This window comes from Mytilus californianus, unplaced genomic scaffold (assembly GCF_021869535.1).
Source record: "Mytilus californianus isolate M0D057914Y unplaced genomic scaffold, xbMytCali1.0.p SCAF_13, whole genome shotgun sequence".
Taxonomy (NCBI): domain Eukaryota; kingdom Metazoa; phylum Mollusca; class Bivalvia; order Mytilida; family Mytilidae; genus Mytilus; species Mytilus californianus.
In genome coordinates, this window is record NW_026262615.1 from 46,531,978 (window position 1) to 46,548,879 (window position 16,902).

General features: G+C 31.5%; 2 protein-coding genes across 3 annotated transcripts in view; both read right to left on the reverse strand.

The window, feature by feature from the left end:
• Nucleotides 1-16,902, reverse strand: part of LOC127723767 (uncharacterized) — a 285,079-nt gene that overhangs the window by 231,576 nt on the left and 36,601 nt on the right. The gene's annotated exons all lie outside the window — the stretch shown is intronic.
• Nucleotides 5,741-7,519, reverse strand: LOC127723958 (uncharacterized). Its single transcript, XM_052230674.1, has one exon. It carries the CDS (start codon nucleotides 7,517-7,519, stop codon nucleotides 5,870-5,872), a length of 1,650 nt encoding a protein of 549 aa, XP_052086634.1. The 3' UTR covers nucleotides 5,741-5,869.

Below are 16,902 nucleotides of genomic sequence, written 5' to 3' on the forward strand. Positions count from 1 at the left end.
ATAGGGTTCCCAATATGCTCTTTTCAATCCTTTGGCTATCAGGTTGTTTGTCTCCCTGGAACTGGTTAAACATTTTATCTGCGGCCTATCGACAATGCGATTTCCCATAGGAACTCCTTTTACGGCTAAAACTGTATCACTTTTACTATGAAGTTTTGGCACAAATTATATCCTAGAATGGAAAGTTCATATGCACTACTAGTTTTTTCAAAGGTCAAAATATAGCGCTGTGCGGCATATTTTCAACGTTTATATGCCCCGAACTTCTAAGAGTTTAAACTAACACTAAATTTCTTAACTACGCCTACCTTGACTTCAGGGTTACAACCGATTTCAATATAAACAATATGCATATATATATTTACTTGTTACATTCACAAGTTATGTATCTATGAGATGAAACATAGTTATCATAACTGGGAACCAGTACGTAAACAAAATTAAGTATCTATGAATATTATATATCTCCCCAAAAGATGCGTGGTTTGAGAAACAGCTGTATTTACACAGTGCAACCTACAGATAGAGTTATGAGAAAGAACTACTGAGTTTTACAATCACCATCTCGAATTGGTTGACTGATACTATATGTCTGTGATTAAACTTACAATCGACATGTGTTCGGAGTTTAAGATAGTTCGATACCAGGATATTTGTTTAATGTGTTATGTTTCCTATTGTCTCCTATTCCCATTTGTGGGATTTTATCTGAGTTTATATTCGCAGAAGACGCTTACCGTTTCGACGTACCCGCTATCGTTGCTATGAGTTCATACGATTCTCAGTGTTTGTGTGTTTTGCAACACCTGCCTAGATACATTTTATCATGTTCGCAGTCGGATTGAGATTGCAAACGAAACGTTTGCAAATACAAATAAACATGAACATTTTAACCCAGTCAGATTTGCTCTAAATGCTTAATTTTGAAAGATATAAGCCAAAAACTGCATTTTACACCTTTGTTCTATTGATAGCCATGTCGGCCGTGTTATTTTGCAGGCGGAGTCATCGGACACATGTTTAAACTAGATACCTTAATGATGATTATGGCCAAGTTTTGTTAAATTTGGCATAGCAGTTTCAGAGGAGAAAACTTTTGTTAAAGTTAACGGACGACGACGACGGACGACGGACGCCAAGCGATGAGAAAACCTCACTTGGCCCATTTGGCCAGGTGAGCTAAAAAGTATAGAAGACTACTTTTATAGTATTTTCCTTGAGGCATTTGCTTCTTTTTTAATATAAATCTGCACATATCTATCGATATTTTTTTTAACAAAGAAAGGTTCATATACTAAAACCTAACAGATACATTTCCAATGTCTCCTACACAAATAATACAAGATGGTCTTAAGTTATAGATTCTATGTGCTGAATTAATGTACCTTTCTATCATGATACTTTAGTTTCCCCGTTATTTCTTTCCGTTATAGTATATTTGTTTTATCGTATGACTTTTGACGTGACTTGTTTTGATACATCTCGTCATCGGGGTTTTGACGTTTTAACTTTGATCAACAATCATGTTCATGATGTACGTGGGTCCTGATGTGCGATTCGGACACAGAGGGACTTTGCAGTGTTGTTTCAACTTTGTGTACCCTTACATTTATAATTACTTAATTTTCTGTGTATTGAGAAAGTGCATATTTTATTTACGGTATATAATATCAATGACAAAAACTTTTTTTTAAAGTCATTGTCAAATTTAATATTTCCTATCTTCAACATGTTTTTGTTGGCCTCTTCTTTAGAGTAATTTGTATGTTTGTAGGTTTGAATTTTTTAGTCTTTGCAGCATTGAAATATTGAGTTTCTTTTAGGTACAACGTTAATACTATTGTATGTATATCAATTCAATTTTGACATATTTTATTCCAGTGCACTTGTAGGGTCATTTACCTTTCGAGGTTGTGAGTTCTCATTGCTCCTCATTTTTCTATTGTATCTGGTGATCGTTTTTTTTTTCCGGAGCTAATTTAATGTAATCGAAAAGCAAAAGCATACACTACAAAAGTCAAAAAGTCTGAAAAGACCAATGTTTGTCTTAATTTGCTTGAACAATTACTCGACATTCTCCAAAAGTATGACTTGTGTCTTAATTTTTTCTTGACAAATTCTGATTTATATTAAATTTGTATGAAATTTCCTCGACAAATTCTCGGCATTCTGAATATGGTCTTAAAATTTCTTGACAAATTCTTGACATTTGAATACTGTCTTGAAATTTCCCGACAGATTCTCGACATTCTTATTTTTACTCAGTATGGCTTGACATATTCTGAACATTTTGAATTGTGTCTAAATTTACTTGACAATACTGAGTTTTATAAATCATGACCAATATACATGATATAACTTTATCTTTATATCTCTTCAAATAATATACTGTTGTTTCAAGTTACACTTATTACAACAAAAAACCAAAGTTGGGCATGTACATATAAAATAATTAAACATTTGGGTATTAAGTATTTTTATAAATACAAATATGGCTATGAAATTTAAAGTATTAACAATACAAATGTGGGTATGTTGATATAAACCAATTTAAATGTGGTTTGTAAATAATTACAAATGTTGATTCCTAAATCTTATAAATAATTGCTAAATGATTAAACCAATCATACTGTAGACATATTTCAATCCACATGCATGATATTCAATGTTAATATGGTAAATAAACAATTATTGTACCAAAATGTGGTTTTTATAAATACCAAAGTATTATTGTATCCTAATTCTTCCAATGATTTGTATAGTCATACTATATATACAAATCCTTGATTTAACCGAAGAAAATTTGTGTAATGTCATCTGTTGCAATGCATATTAGGTATTACAAGTGGACAGGATGTTCCCCAGGTATTCCAAATTAGTTATACACACCCAGGGTACACGCGACTGTCATATTGAAAATTACTGCTTACCTGTAATCATTTTGTATATAGTAAGATCTTACTATACAAATCCTTTGCTGTAATCAGCCATGCAACTTATCAGTTGACTGACCATGCCACTACAATTTTAAAAGTTTGTCCTTAAATCCAAATGAAAATCTTCATTTTAATTAAAATTTTTAAAACTAAAAAGGTTTTTTTTCATCAAAATTATGAAGTGAAATAATTTAACACAAAAACAAATCGGAGAATTTCCCAAAGATTAAACGAAAATTATTATCTACTCCGGGAATAATAGAAAACTATATTTAAAGGGTCCCATCAATGATTTCTATGGATATGGATCTCACACAAACATGCATAATTAAGATCTAAACATATTTTGTTCTATGATTTCTTGAGAAAAAAATCAGAAAGGAATAATATATTGAAATATTTAGTGCTGATATAAAATTATGAAATACAACACTCAATTTTGAATAAAAAAGTTTCTGGTTCTAAAAAAAATAAATAAGTTTTTGAATCAAGATGGAAACAAATTCTTTGTCCCGAACGAAAAAATCTAAACGTTAAATAAAAACTAAATCAAAATTATACTACATGGAAGTCATTTGGGGTACTCCCACTCAGGGGCACCAATAGGGTATCTTACTATACAAATTCTTGATTCTTTTAAGTTCAGTATAGCAATAATTAAAATGAGTATATAACAGCAAAATAAAGTGTTTATTAAAACAGTGCGGAATATGTCTATACACAATTCAGGCGAAATTTATACTGTTGAGATAGTGTCAATACATCTTTAAGACCGTCAATAATGTGTCAAGACATATTCAGACATTATTAAGAATGTCAGGAATATGTCAAGACTAATCGAGACAAATTTCAGACAATCAGGAATTGGTCGAGACTAATCAAGACTCTTATCTTAATAACATAAACAACTCGACGGGTGCCACATGTGGAGCAGGATCTGCTTACCCTTCCGGAGCACCTGAGATCACTCCCAGTTTTTGGTGGGGTTCGTGTTGCTTAGTCTTTAGTTTTCTATGTTGTGTCATCTGTACTATTATTTGTCTGTTTGTCTTTTTATTTTTGGCCATGACGTTGTCAGTTTGTTTTCGATCTATAAGTTTGACTGTCCCTCTGGTATCTTTCGTCCCTCTTTTATCAGATGAAACAAAAGGGTCGAGAAATTTTTAGACAATGTTAATACTGTCAAGACACTTATTAGACAAATTTATACTATGTTAAGAACTTTTTTAAATAATTCAGACAAAGAAAGAATGTCGAGTAAAAATTCTGGCAAATTCAGACAAAAATTGGTCTTTTCAGACATCAAAATCCTACCTTTTCTTTGGTGCAGAAGCTCTGGATAAAGCATGAACACTAAACTTCATTTTTTCAGTATCAACATTTCATGTATGTAGTCGAAAGTTATAACAACACTATATACATGTATTAAGCAATATTTTGTAATATGATTTTATGTTTTACTTAACAACAGCACATCTATCTTGAGAGGCCAAAACAGCCTTTATATGCTTGTAAACACTGTTTAACTCTACCACATTTATTTTATGAGAGTTTAGGCTATATGAATCTAGACCTTGTGTTTGTGCGTTATTGCTTGTCTTCCTTTTTTAGGACCTGTAACATTTAGGAGGAGTCGGTTTGTTGGTGGTTGACAAGCTCGTTATCCTTTTATATGTATAATTATGAAAACTGACAGAAATATACTATGGACAAATGAATGGCGAAATGCCAATAGAAAATTATTGAGACACGATAAATAAATGTCAATTCATGTAAATTATTCAAAATAAAAGTAACATATTATTTAAAAAAATCATTTTGGTCAAAATTATGGAAAGACATGTGTTGTGTTTGCTTTTATAAAAATTGATAATAAATCATACACATTAAGCATTTACTTTGAACGATTGCAAACAGATAAAAAAAGCAACAGATATATTCGTTAAAAGTAAGCAGGCAATCTAAACTAAAATAGTGAGTGTACCACTGAATTAAAATGAGATACATATCTTTTCTAAATAAACATAGAAATGAAAAGTTGGGTTATGCATTTTTTTTCGAATGTTTGTGTGTTTTTTTTTTTTTTTTTTTTTTTTTTTTGCTCCACATTTCCATGATTTCTATTTCTATTTCTGACTTACTTTTTGTTTGTCTTTCTACAACATATGCTTTTACATGCGCTTTTGATATCGATATGTTTAACGATTGTTATTTACGTGTCTCGGCACCTTCACATTCCCGGCCTTCATAAAGTTGATTCTGAACCTTCCTGATGAAGGTTTCAGCTAGAAAGGCAAATAAAATTAATAAAGTGTTCTTTTCTTTTCCTTCGATTTTCAGACAAGGTATACATTTAGAAGTAAAGAATAGTTCATGCATCCTTTTTGAGCGTAAACAACCACTGAGGTATTAAAAAAATCAGAATGTAGATTGCAAACACAGTATTAATGTTCAATATAAATTACACGCCACCACAACAAGACAGAAACATTTATAGTAAACGAACAACACTATAAGTGCAAAATATATGCAGGTTGAAGTAGTAAACGTATATGTGTCATTAACTCTAACATAAAATATACCGTTTCCAATCATATATGTTGCGAGAACGCCACAATCGTAAAACTGTCATGTTATTTAGCCACTAAAGACGTAAAGTGAACAAAAACAAAGAAACATATATTTGTGAAATTCAAGACTTATTGCACATTGTTGTTTTATATAGAAATAAAAACAGTATATGAATAGGCAACAGAAAATATATAAGCCTTCATTCTGTGCTATAAAAAGCTATGGTGTAAAAACATAGTACGTACCAAAAATCTAGTAGGAAATGAATTGGCTTTATCATATTGTACTAAAGTAAATAGGAAAACAACAGACCTTAAGTGGCGAGGTTCTATAAGACCTTCTCGACAACGACTAAGCTTATACTAAACCTCAAAAAGTTTTGATTTCCTTGTTTGTGCTGAAAGACATATTGAATCATCACATTGCAAAGCTTCATCATAACATTGATAAGCTGTGTACTTGTCACCTGAAACCTCATAACCCACTCCAAGTATTGTTATTGAATGAGATATTTCTTCCAATTTTGTTAAAGGGCAATTTTCTACGGTCAAATATAAATCACGTAGTGCCTGTTGTCTTTTTAATATATCACCTAAATGATGATAACATAAAAGTCTAAGAAAGCGAGACATAATAACAGGGGATACACTTATCCCATCTTTTTCAACTTCCAATTGTAGTTCTTCTGGTATTAGTTTTGAATTGTGCATGTACACAGTACGGTCTACCGTGGCCATCTTTATCTTGGCATTCAAGTTTAGTGATTTATGTACATTTTGTCGGTAATTTTTTATATCGTTTTCATCATAGTGAGAACAAGTTATATATACCATATCAGGTGTACTTCTTGATAAAACATAATCCGTTATTCTAAGTGTCACCTTGTACTGTCCAGTGACATAATAAAAGGATGCGTATAGCAACCAACCCGACACTGCATCTGACTTAATTCCATCTTGTAAATGTCGATGATGACATTTGTGTAAATAGTACTTTTCACTATTTGTGGTTTGTGGTAGAAGTAGTTGTGCTACAAATTGACTTATTTTAGCAAAATGGTATTTACAAACATCGATGATAAATGCAGACGACTCTGACTTTATTAAAAATTCAGTAATCTTAAGTAATTTGTACCAATTTGAAATGTCTCTTTTCTTCGCTAACACAGAAATCTTGTAAAAAAGGAAGTCTAACCTAATGAACGAAATATCACTATTTGTACTTCCAAGTGGAAATAAATTATCTATCAATCCATCAATTCCATAGAATAATATGCTATCCAGTACATGTAGTAGTGTTTCATTATTATCCGGGGTGATCTTTCCTAGGAACATGTTGTGCTCGGGTATAAAATAGTTTGGACAGTAACAGTTGTTTACCCATACTATTAATTTTTTAATGCAGTGAGTAAAACAAATAAAAAGATGAGATAATTGAAATGTGTTAATATCCACTTCCTCTGAGACCCAAAATAAAGCCGTCTTCAGAAAGTAAGAGCACAGTAAATCTTTGACATCATCGTTTGTGTTAATGATACTCTTTAATGTTAGTTTTAGAAGACCATAACATAAGAGTTGAGTAAAATTAAACGAATGAACAAGTTGCTTTTCTGCCACAGAAAAAGATATTCTCCATAACAAGTGACTATCTGAAAGAGTCCTTGGTCCTATAGGTACTATCAAACATCCGTAGTTTGCAATCCTGTCAACTACATTATCCGGTGGCCATTGGTATCTGTGACGGATTGTCCATGGAATTGCTTGATATGGGAAATATTTACTTTTCAAACAAAAAGCCAAATCTATTTGCTGATCCTTGTCTGATAGACACGGGCCGTGTCTATATAGCTGTTGCAATTGCCATGCCTTAATCCAATCAATAAAACCATTTACTGATACATATACACCTTCTGGTGTACTTTCAAAACATTCAGATGGTATATAGATATTTTCCTCATCTTCTGCTATCAACCTGAGTCTACTAAACCCAGGATAATCAGAATCAGTCTCCATAACTAGAGCATTCGTTTGGTGTTTAATATTCCTTACATTCCGTACCACATCGACGCCGTCCACAACCATCATGATATCTACGTCACTGCCTTGTAGATCTAGCCCTTCTGCTAAACTTCCACTTGAAATATACTCACCATCTGTTGGACACTCATTTTCGATAATATCCACAATAATGAAAAACCTCTGTCTAGTACGGATATCAATTTCAGTTCCAACTGTAATCACTAGGTTTTCGTATAAGTATTTTTCATAAAAATTATTGCTAGGCCAAGGCAAGTGATCTATAAAAAAAAACATTTATCTTAAAACCTTATATAGACGTTCGAACATAGAGAGTTAACTGAATTAGATTTCTTAACAAGCAATGTTTAGGTTAATGTAGTTGGGTGGTTTGAATTTCCACGCCGTTTACGCAGGTGTTTGCGCATTTATATCGTAAGTCATGCTTATTGTCGTAATTAGCTTTTGCAATACATTTTTTGTATCAAAATAATCAATTTTATTTGAATACATTTAGGAAGAGTTGAAAAATAGAAAACTGCAATTTCACAAATTTATAAAGTTTATTGTTGCAATTTTCATTGTTGCAAATGCACTTCCGTTTTTAACAACATAAAGCATATTCTTGACGTTGGAGAAGAGAAAAAAAAACAAGTCAATTCATGATAATCGAACACGTGATCTGCTTTTCATGAAAACTGTATGACAGATAGAAAATTATAGAAAACGATCCTTCTTTTGGTAGCATATGAAGCATTTTCACACTTACACTAGAAAACGATCTGCAAATATGCGTAAGCTGGCTTTTAACAAAACGGGAAATACTGTGAAGTTATAATTTTATATCGTCTGCTAATCATTTGAATTGAAAACAAGTGCTGAATAGATCGATACATAACCCTCAATAAATAATTTGCAAGCGTAGCATTAGCAGAAATGATTTCACAACAAAAAATCATTGACCCCGTTAGTATGAAATATAGCCATAGCTCATTTGTACTTCTCTACATGTGATAAAAATTTGAAAATTTGTGTACCGGAGAGTTCAGGTGTGTCTAAAGGGGAACACCAAATTTCATTTGATATTTGATCGGGAAAAAGGTAATGAACATAGGAGTTATTGCAAATATAAATTTTGTTTTTTCTTGTTCATGTTGTTGCAAACCTGGAATATTTGATGCGGGGGATTTCGCCCCGATCCTAAATACTGGGTCATTTCATAGATATTTTATGTACTAATTACAAAATGAATTTTACATGTATTTGGCCAAAAACCTGAACTTATTAAAACATATTTTATGGAAGCACCAATTAGTCCAGCCATTTTTGATTTAGTATGAACACTGTTTAAGTTTAGAACGTTCCCTTTCTCTGAATAGGCTATACAAATTATTTTTAGAAATAAAGGGTCTGGATGGAGGATCCTTCATTTTTTTCGTTTCTAATTTGTTTTACCACTTTTCTCTATTCTTTATTTATTTTTCTCATTTTTTCTGAATTTCTGATAGTTTAACACGTTATTTTTCTTATTGTTTTGTCTATTGTCGTCATTTATTCTGCACATTAGTCTCTGTTCTTTAAAACCCATCCACACCCTCCTATATGATTCTGCAGAATGTTCAGGGAAAAACAAAACATTTTACTTCCAAGCAGGAAAACCTCTGGTTAAATGTTTATGGTTATAAGGCTTCTTTTCGGGAAATTACTAAAACTGTTCAGATTGACAAACCGTTCTTATATAATAAAAGTTATATTTTACCCTAAATGGCAACATGTTATTTGGTACATATATTGTTTTCTTCACATCATGAGTGTGCTTTTGACGTATAACATAGCCGATTTGACAGTGTAGCAACTGAAAAATCAGGTGGTAAACCAGTCAATAAAGGCCAATATACAGAATTCATAAAAATATTGAAAAACATATTAATATACATTTGTGTACATCATGGGAAGTGAAAGTTTGTGCTATTTCTACATTTAAATGCATATGCACAATGGGTGTGTATAAGTTAGGAACCTTATGTGACTAATTTAGAAAATCCAGACACTGCATTGTTTATGTTGTGGCAAAGCATCATATAGAGACATTTGAATCAATGTTGGCTGCAATTATTTACAAGTGAAACAAATATTCGCATAATACATGAGAAATGTCTACCATTCATTTCTTCTAAAAATATGACTGGTAGAGAAAAAAAGAGTAATTCTCCCAATGAATCTTTTTTCAAAACAATTTAAACATAGATTTTTTCAGGAACTCATAAATTTCTTTAATAGCCGGTAACCGGTAACCCCTTACTATTTTTTCAATAGATTTATAAGTACAGCATATAATGTAGGGATCATTTGTGCAAAGTTTAAGAAAAAAATTCCTTTTAACTTACACCCCTTACCATTTTGAGGGTATGATAACTATTTTTTTCAATCTTTGCAACTTTCATCGTAGCTGCAGAACCTTATGACCTAAAAGCTATGACTCCGCATTTGTTTTTCCAACCCAGATGCAACAATATATGCATGATAGACAAATTTATGTTTGTTAATGTTTACAAAAGATAAACGAAATGTATGGAGACCCCTTCACAGATTATGGTAATCAATGGTGGAATCACTAAACTTATCAATTAAAACATGTGAAATGAAGTCTGCATATGAGAGATATGTTAAAAATTACAAATTACAATTGCGGAAATGGTTTTTGTCATGCTTTACCATGCAAACTCCCGAAATCTTTATAAAAACTGTTTTGTGAAAGGCTCAATGGGAGTGGGGAAAGGAGGTGTCTTATTTGCAATGAGTTGTATGGAGGAGTTTGTGGAATTAATTTTTTCAAGGTTGATAATATATAATAAAAAGGACATGGCAAAAATTTAGAAAAGGTATTTGATTGAATTGTTGATTATATCATAATAGTATGAAATTAATCAGATTTATTATTTGTCAAAAATAAGTGTAACACCCTGTGCAAATGCATCATGATCAGATATACATGTATGTCACATATATTTAGCTCTCTAGGAAATAACATATTCATGAAGGCTATACTTATAGGCAAAAAGTTTAATTGGTATGTTTTTTTTTAATTTAAATATATTAAAAGGGCAGGGTACTCGATGTCGTGGATGCTTATCCCTACCAAAAAAGAATCAAAGTGCCCCCTTCCCTTACACAAAAATGAAATATATAAAGAAAGGTGCACATAAATAGCTACATGAAAGACCACAAAAGTCAAATTGGAAACTTAAAAAAAATACTCTAGGTTTATTTGCATATCTACAAAATTAATGATGCTTAAAATAACTCTTGATAGTCTAAATCAATTATAAAGGAAACTGTAAGCGACATGTTGATGTCATTTGAAATTGAGTAATGGCTAAATCAACTTTTGCTTCTGCAAGAAGTATCTAATTACCCTTTCAATTTTTGATGAGTACTCATGGAAACTTTTTAAGATATATTGATATCAAACTGCTTCATTCATAATTTTTATTTTCTGAATTTATTACTTTTGAGGGATCCTTTAATTTGACTGTTGAGTTCTTCTGAATCAAGAATGCCGTGAATGTGATTATGATGGAGTTTCGCCTCTATTTTTGCCCATCAAGGATGATTGCACTGCATGCATAGACACATGAAAAACACAAATTTCCGTGCGATATATGAATTTAGGAATGAACGTGGGGAAAATAGCACCACAGGGTGAATAAGATAATTTAACAAAATTTGCTAAACAGAGGCTCACCAGAAGAAGACAAAATACCCATAAAAAAAAAAACAAATTATGTGCTCAACCACTCCCCCAAAATGTAGGAAGTACATCTCTAAATAATTTAATCTAAGAATTATCAAGGCAAATATATTACCCCCCCCCCCCCTCCCCCCCCCCCCCCCAAAAAAAAACTTCATAAATCTAGAATTTGAAAGCTCCCAAAATTATTAAAATTGAAAAAGGACTCCTTGTGAAGAGTTGTCTCATTATGATGGGTCTCTACACCGACTTAGATACATGTACAGGTCTTTACTATAAAAAAAAACAAAAAACGTACGCTTAGCTATGGAATCCTTCTTTCAGCTTGTACTTTTTATCTCTTTTACACATGTCTGCTGTTTATTCATCAGTGTTGAATTTAGAATATATATCGTGCAAAAATTTTCAAGTGTTTTCTTAATAAACATGCGTTGTTAAAATGTGTATGTAAACGAACAAAACAGGATATACAACCAGTTGCTTCATTATCAAGACAGCCATATTCCTAGCATCCTAATTTAGATATCCGCCTTGATCTATTATATACAAATCTAGTTCAGAGACAGAGACTGTTTAAACATTACTTTACTAACAACACCTCTGATGTAAATTACTTGTTTGTACTTTGTGCCAAGTCCCCTATTTACCAGATAATTTGCTCCACACGTGTTTTGATCAACTGTGGTAATACAACCTATCGAAATCTAGATTGTTTCAGCTGTTTTATATATATCAAAGAGACCTTTTTCGCAATATCAACATGATAAATAAACCAATTCTTTTTAAAGTATCTTTACTCAGTTATCATTTTTGTATCACTATTCTTACGTTACATCTTAAAATAAAACTAATCAAACGTATCACGGTCCCAGAAACGTTGCTAAAGTGTACTGATGCACAGATGGTGATGCTAATAATGGATGGCTGCTTAACGTCCAGCGGCAAATAATTTGCATATTCAGGACGAGAGCATGTTAATGTAATATAAATATATCTATAGATATATAAAAATATTGATGGGTTGTTATTCATACGATATTATAAATATCAGAGAAAAGTTACTAAATATTTTTCACAATGCCAAAATTTCTTCTTTTTATGAAAATCAATGTTTTTTTTCTTTTTCGATCAGTCATTCAAAATGCCTCTGGATGAGTTAAAATGTGTTTAATCAAAGGATAAATATGCTTAAACGTATGTGTGTGTTGAATATTTCTTTATTTGAATGGAAACCATAAACCGCCATTGGATTTTTGTACATTTTGTACATCAGGATGGTTCTTTTTTCAAAACGTATGATGAATATAAGAAAAAAGAAACTAAAATGTTGTTTGCAATGATAAAAAATGACCATATGTTTTCCTTAGATAAAAAATAGCGCACTGTTGTTTGCAATCAGTAATTTTAAATGAGTCGGGATAAGTTATTTTTAGATAAAATGGTAATAATATAAAGACAAAGATACCTTAACGTTTTTTGTAGTTAATAAGATGTATTAATTGATTCATTTAAATTAAATAGAAATCTTTTACCACATGTACTAATTAGAATTATTTTCGTACATCAGGATGGGTTGTTTCTCTTTGATTTATTATAGATGTAAGGGAAATTAAGCTTTATAATTAGTATGCAATATTTTTTAAAAAATTATTGAAAGTTGTGCACTAAAATTTGCAATATTTGATTTGTTTTATTTTCTAAAACATTTTCGTCAAATCTAGTAAATTCATGCAATCGCGATAAACACATCGGGTTTGATCACTGGAATACTTGTTGTATGTAAAGTCAGATTTTGACGATGGGTGTCAAAGTGTGGTGGTATCCAACAACATTTACATGTACCACCACAATTTGACATCAATCGTCAAAATCCGACTGTACATCCGACAAGTATTCCACTGAACATCATGAACAGCAATATAGACAATGCAGTAAAGTAACTCACGATGGTGCCATAAATAGAACTTTAACTTGTCAAACTATCTTGTATTCACCGCCATCATATAGGACACAAGTTAATACTGTACCAAACAAATATCTCCCCATTTCTACATAGCAGCATAGACCTGCAAACATCCAGGAGTCTAACAAATCATCCAATCAATGTATCTGATCATCATCCGATACTGCTTGATTCGATATACTCAACAAGTTTCCAACAGTCAGAAACTCAAAATGAACTGAGATAGAGACGTTGAACAGAGTTACACTGACATTAATGACGAACGAACAGATCATCAGATTTCCGCATATGCTAGAAGATGACAATGAGAAAATAGATAAAATCATTAGTTAAACCATTGTAGTGACGTCAGCCTATTCATTTACGTGGATTCTTTTTCTTTACACCCAAGTTCTATTGTTATACTTCATAGTTTCTATTTCTGAAACAAGTGTAAATTGAATAGATCTATTGTTACGAATAACAATGGATTTTGACCACAGGGTGTCCCGGGCGGGGTTTCTGGAAACCCCTGCTTTTACATCCCGTACATATTCATAACAACAGAGATTTGTTTTTTTAATCGCATGAACATAAGAGATTACTAACAGTGTTAACTACAAGTTGTTTCAAAATTTATTAGAAAATATTCAGGCAATTCCAATAACGAAAAATAAAAATAATTAAATAGCGTCTATTTCGAATAAAAAAAAATCATTTAAAAACTCCTCTGCTTGAAGCTACAATTTTAATTCCATATGGTATAATGCCTTAAAGAACATACATGTAAAGAACTTGTATTTGAATTATACATTAAAAACATATAGTTTTCATTTGGACTAATTCTTAATCGTAAAATAAATATTAATGTTTGGATTGATGGCACCCAGGAGCGGATCCAGTCATTATTAAAAGGGGGTGCCAACCCAGGATAAAGGGGTGGGGGATCAGCCATATGTCCCAATTCAAAAACATTGATCGTATAAAAGGGGGTTCGAACCCCGGGACCCTCCCCCCGTTGGATTGCCAAAAAAACAACAAAAAAAAGCAATATGTATTTGTGTATGTTAAGCGTGTCCGGTGGTCGGATTTTTAATCCAGACACACTATCCCTCAGTATGTTCGAATATGAATGTTTGTTTAATGTTGAGAAGAAGGGGGGGGGGGGGGGGGGGGCTTTTTTATAAAACCGTAACATGTTAAATAAATTTATGATTACCTTCATTAAACTGATACATGTAAGTACTTTAGGATATAAATATTGCGTTATCTTCAGTCACTTCCTCAAAATCCAACGCCTGACTCAAAATGTCGTCCGTCTTATACCCGTCTATATTGACAACTGCATAGAAGGAGCATGATGTATTTTTTTTTTAAAAGGAATGCAGGACACGGTCAACCTTGAACTGCTGATCCATATTAGCACATGGATTTAACGGGAATATTCAAAACGGCAAATTTGACATTTGCAAAATCTACTCACTTGTCGAAGTTTGAATGATGATCGTCAAAGTAAGATTACTATTGGGGTTTCATTTATAAAACAAATCTTATTAATCATGGTTTGATATTGTCAATAAAAAAAACCAAAGACAACTTTCATGTTTATATCAACCTTTTTCTCAACATGCTCAAATTCGTTTTATAGCCGAGGTAATTACTAAATGTAAGTATTGGGTGGTGGTGTGTATAAATGTATTACTATATTCTGTGTATACTAGCTATTTTCTTTAAATATTTCATAGTATAGTATGTAAGTGCTTCAGTAGTTGGAAAGTTACAAAGCATATATATTGTATGCTTCAGGCAGGCTGTGTTCATATTTACACATTTTATAAATGAAAAGATTAATATGTTTTACGCATGTTCATCTTTTTACGTATATGCATGTATAAAATATGTAATGGAAAGTAAAAAAGAAAATTTAATAAAAAAAAAATCAATGACATTACTATGCATGATGTGATTCCCTGCTGGAGCACTTTTGCCTGTAGTATATATATAGCTGTATGTGTACATGTACGTTTGCTTATTATTATTTACAATATACCAATGCATGGTTGTGGGACAATTGTAGTAATAATGCATTTTTTCTATTCTTTTTTTTTTTGTACATATGTTAGGCATGTTTGGTATATATGTAGCTGTATGTGTACATGCACTTTTGTCTGTAGTATATATATATCTGTATGTGTACATGTACTGTACTTAATTATTGTTTACAAGTATATACTTGCATGGTTGTGGGACAATTGTAGCAATAATGCATTTTTTTATTCTTTATTTTATACATGCGTTAGCCATGTTTAATACATGCGCATACTTAGGATTGTTTGAAAGATATATACTTTTATATACACGTATACATGTATATATGGTCAAAGACATGTGTTTGCCCCATCCAGATATCCAACATGAATCATGGAATGTCCTTAAAAATAAGAATTAATTTACATGAGCTGTCATTTTATGTCTCTTTTGAATAGGAACTAATTTATACGAGCCATGTGTGTTTTTTAGAATAAGTAAATATTTTGTTCAGGATATCAGAGAAAGGATATGAGGTATTCATCCCTGACTTACACAAAAAAACCAGTACATAGACTGGAAAAATTAAAAAAAAAGCAAAGGAACTGCACTTGTATTGTTGTTTTTCATCTTATGGTCACATAGTCTCGTAAACTTCAACTTTGTTGTCATTTATTTTCTGTGGTTTTTCCCATGTCTTACCGTCTTTTGCCCGTTTAGATACATGTGTACATGTAAATTAAGTCGTACAATTAAAATCCAATTCACACCTTTGCCCTGTGAAATCTTTCAGTTTTAACTTTCTCACCAGGTAATTGCTGATCAGAATTAACCCTTCTCTGCTTACTAATTATAATCAGACTGATAATTATTATTATATGTTAATCAGGCATGGGGTAATGCAAATTTGTAATTGTAATGCATGGTAATGAATTACATTGTTCCAAGTAATTGCATGTAATGTGTAATGCAGCAATTTTTGCATTACATGTAATTGTAATTTAATGCATTACTTGAGACAAAAGTTGTGTAATTTCATGCATTACATTGCATAACATGGCATTACTTTTTTTCACATACATATATCTTTCACAGATTGTTGGAGACTGAGCTAAAGCAGAATTTAAGATTTCTGGATTAATTAAGAACATAATCATTTGGATATTGCTTTTTAACAGAAAATTAACCATTGTCATAAACACTAATTAGTTTGTTTGACAATCAATCTTTTCACCATTTTGACACTTGGTCATAAATTAAGCTCTTTGTTTATTATATCATTAAGAAAGAAATTCTCAATAAATATTTTTGATTGGAATTAATAAAACAAATGTATATTTATAAAAGTAAAGTAATTAACATTAGTTAAAATAAATATTAAACTTCATCTCTGTAATTTCTGTTTAGAGAAAACACAGAGATATATACCTTAAAACCTTATGATGTTAAAAAGTAAGTGTTGTATTGAACAGCCTTTTTACTTGATACTTAATTTTAATAGGTATACGGAACAGTTATTGCATATGCTAGAATCTTTTGTGACTTCATGTTGTTTTTCAAAATGTTTGATTTTTTTCACTTAATAATAACATTTCCAAATGTAATGTGTAATTCAATGCATTACTTTGCAAAAGTAATTGTAATATAATGCATTACTTT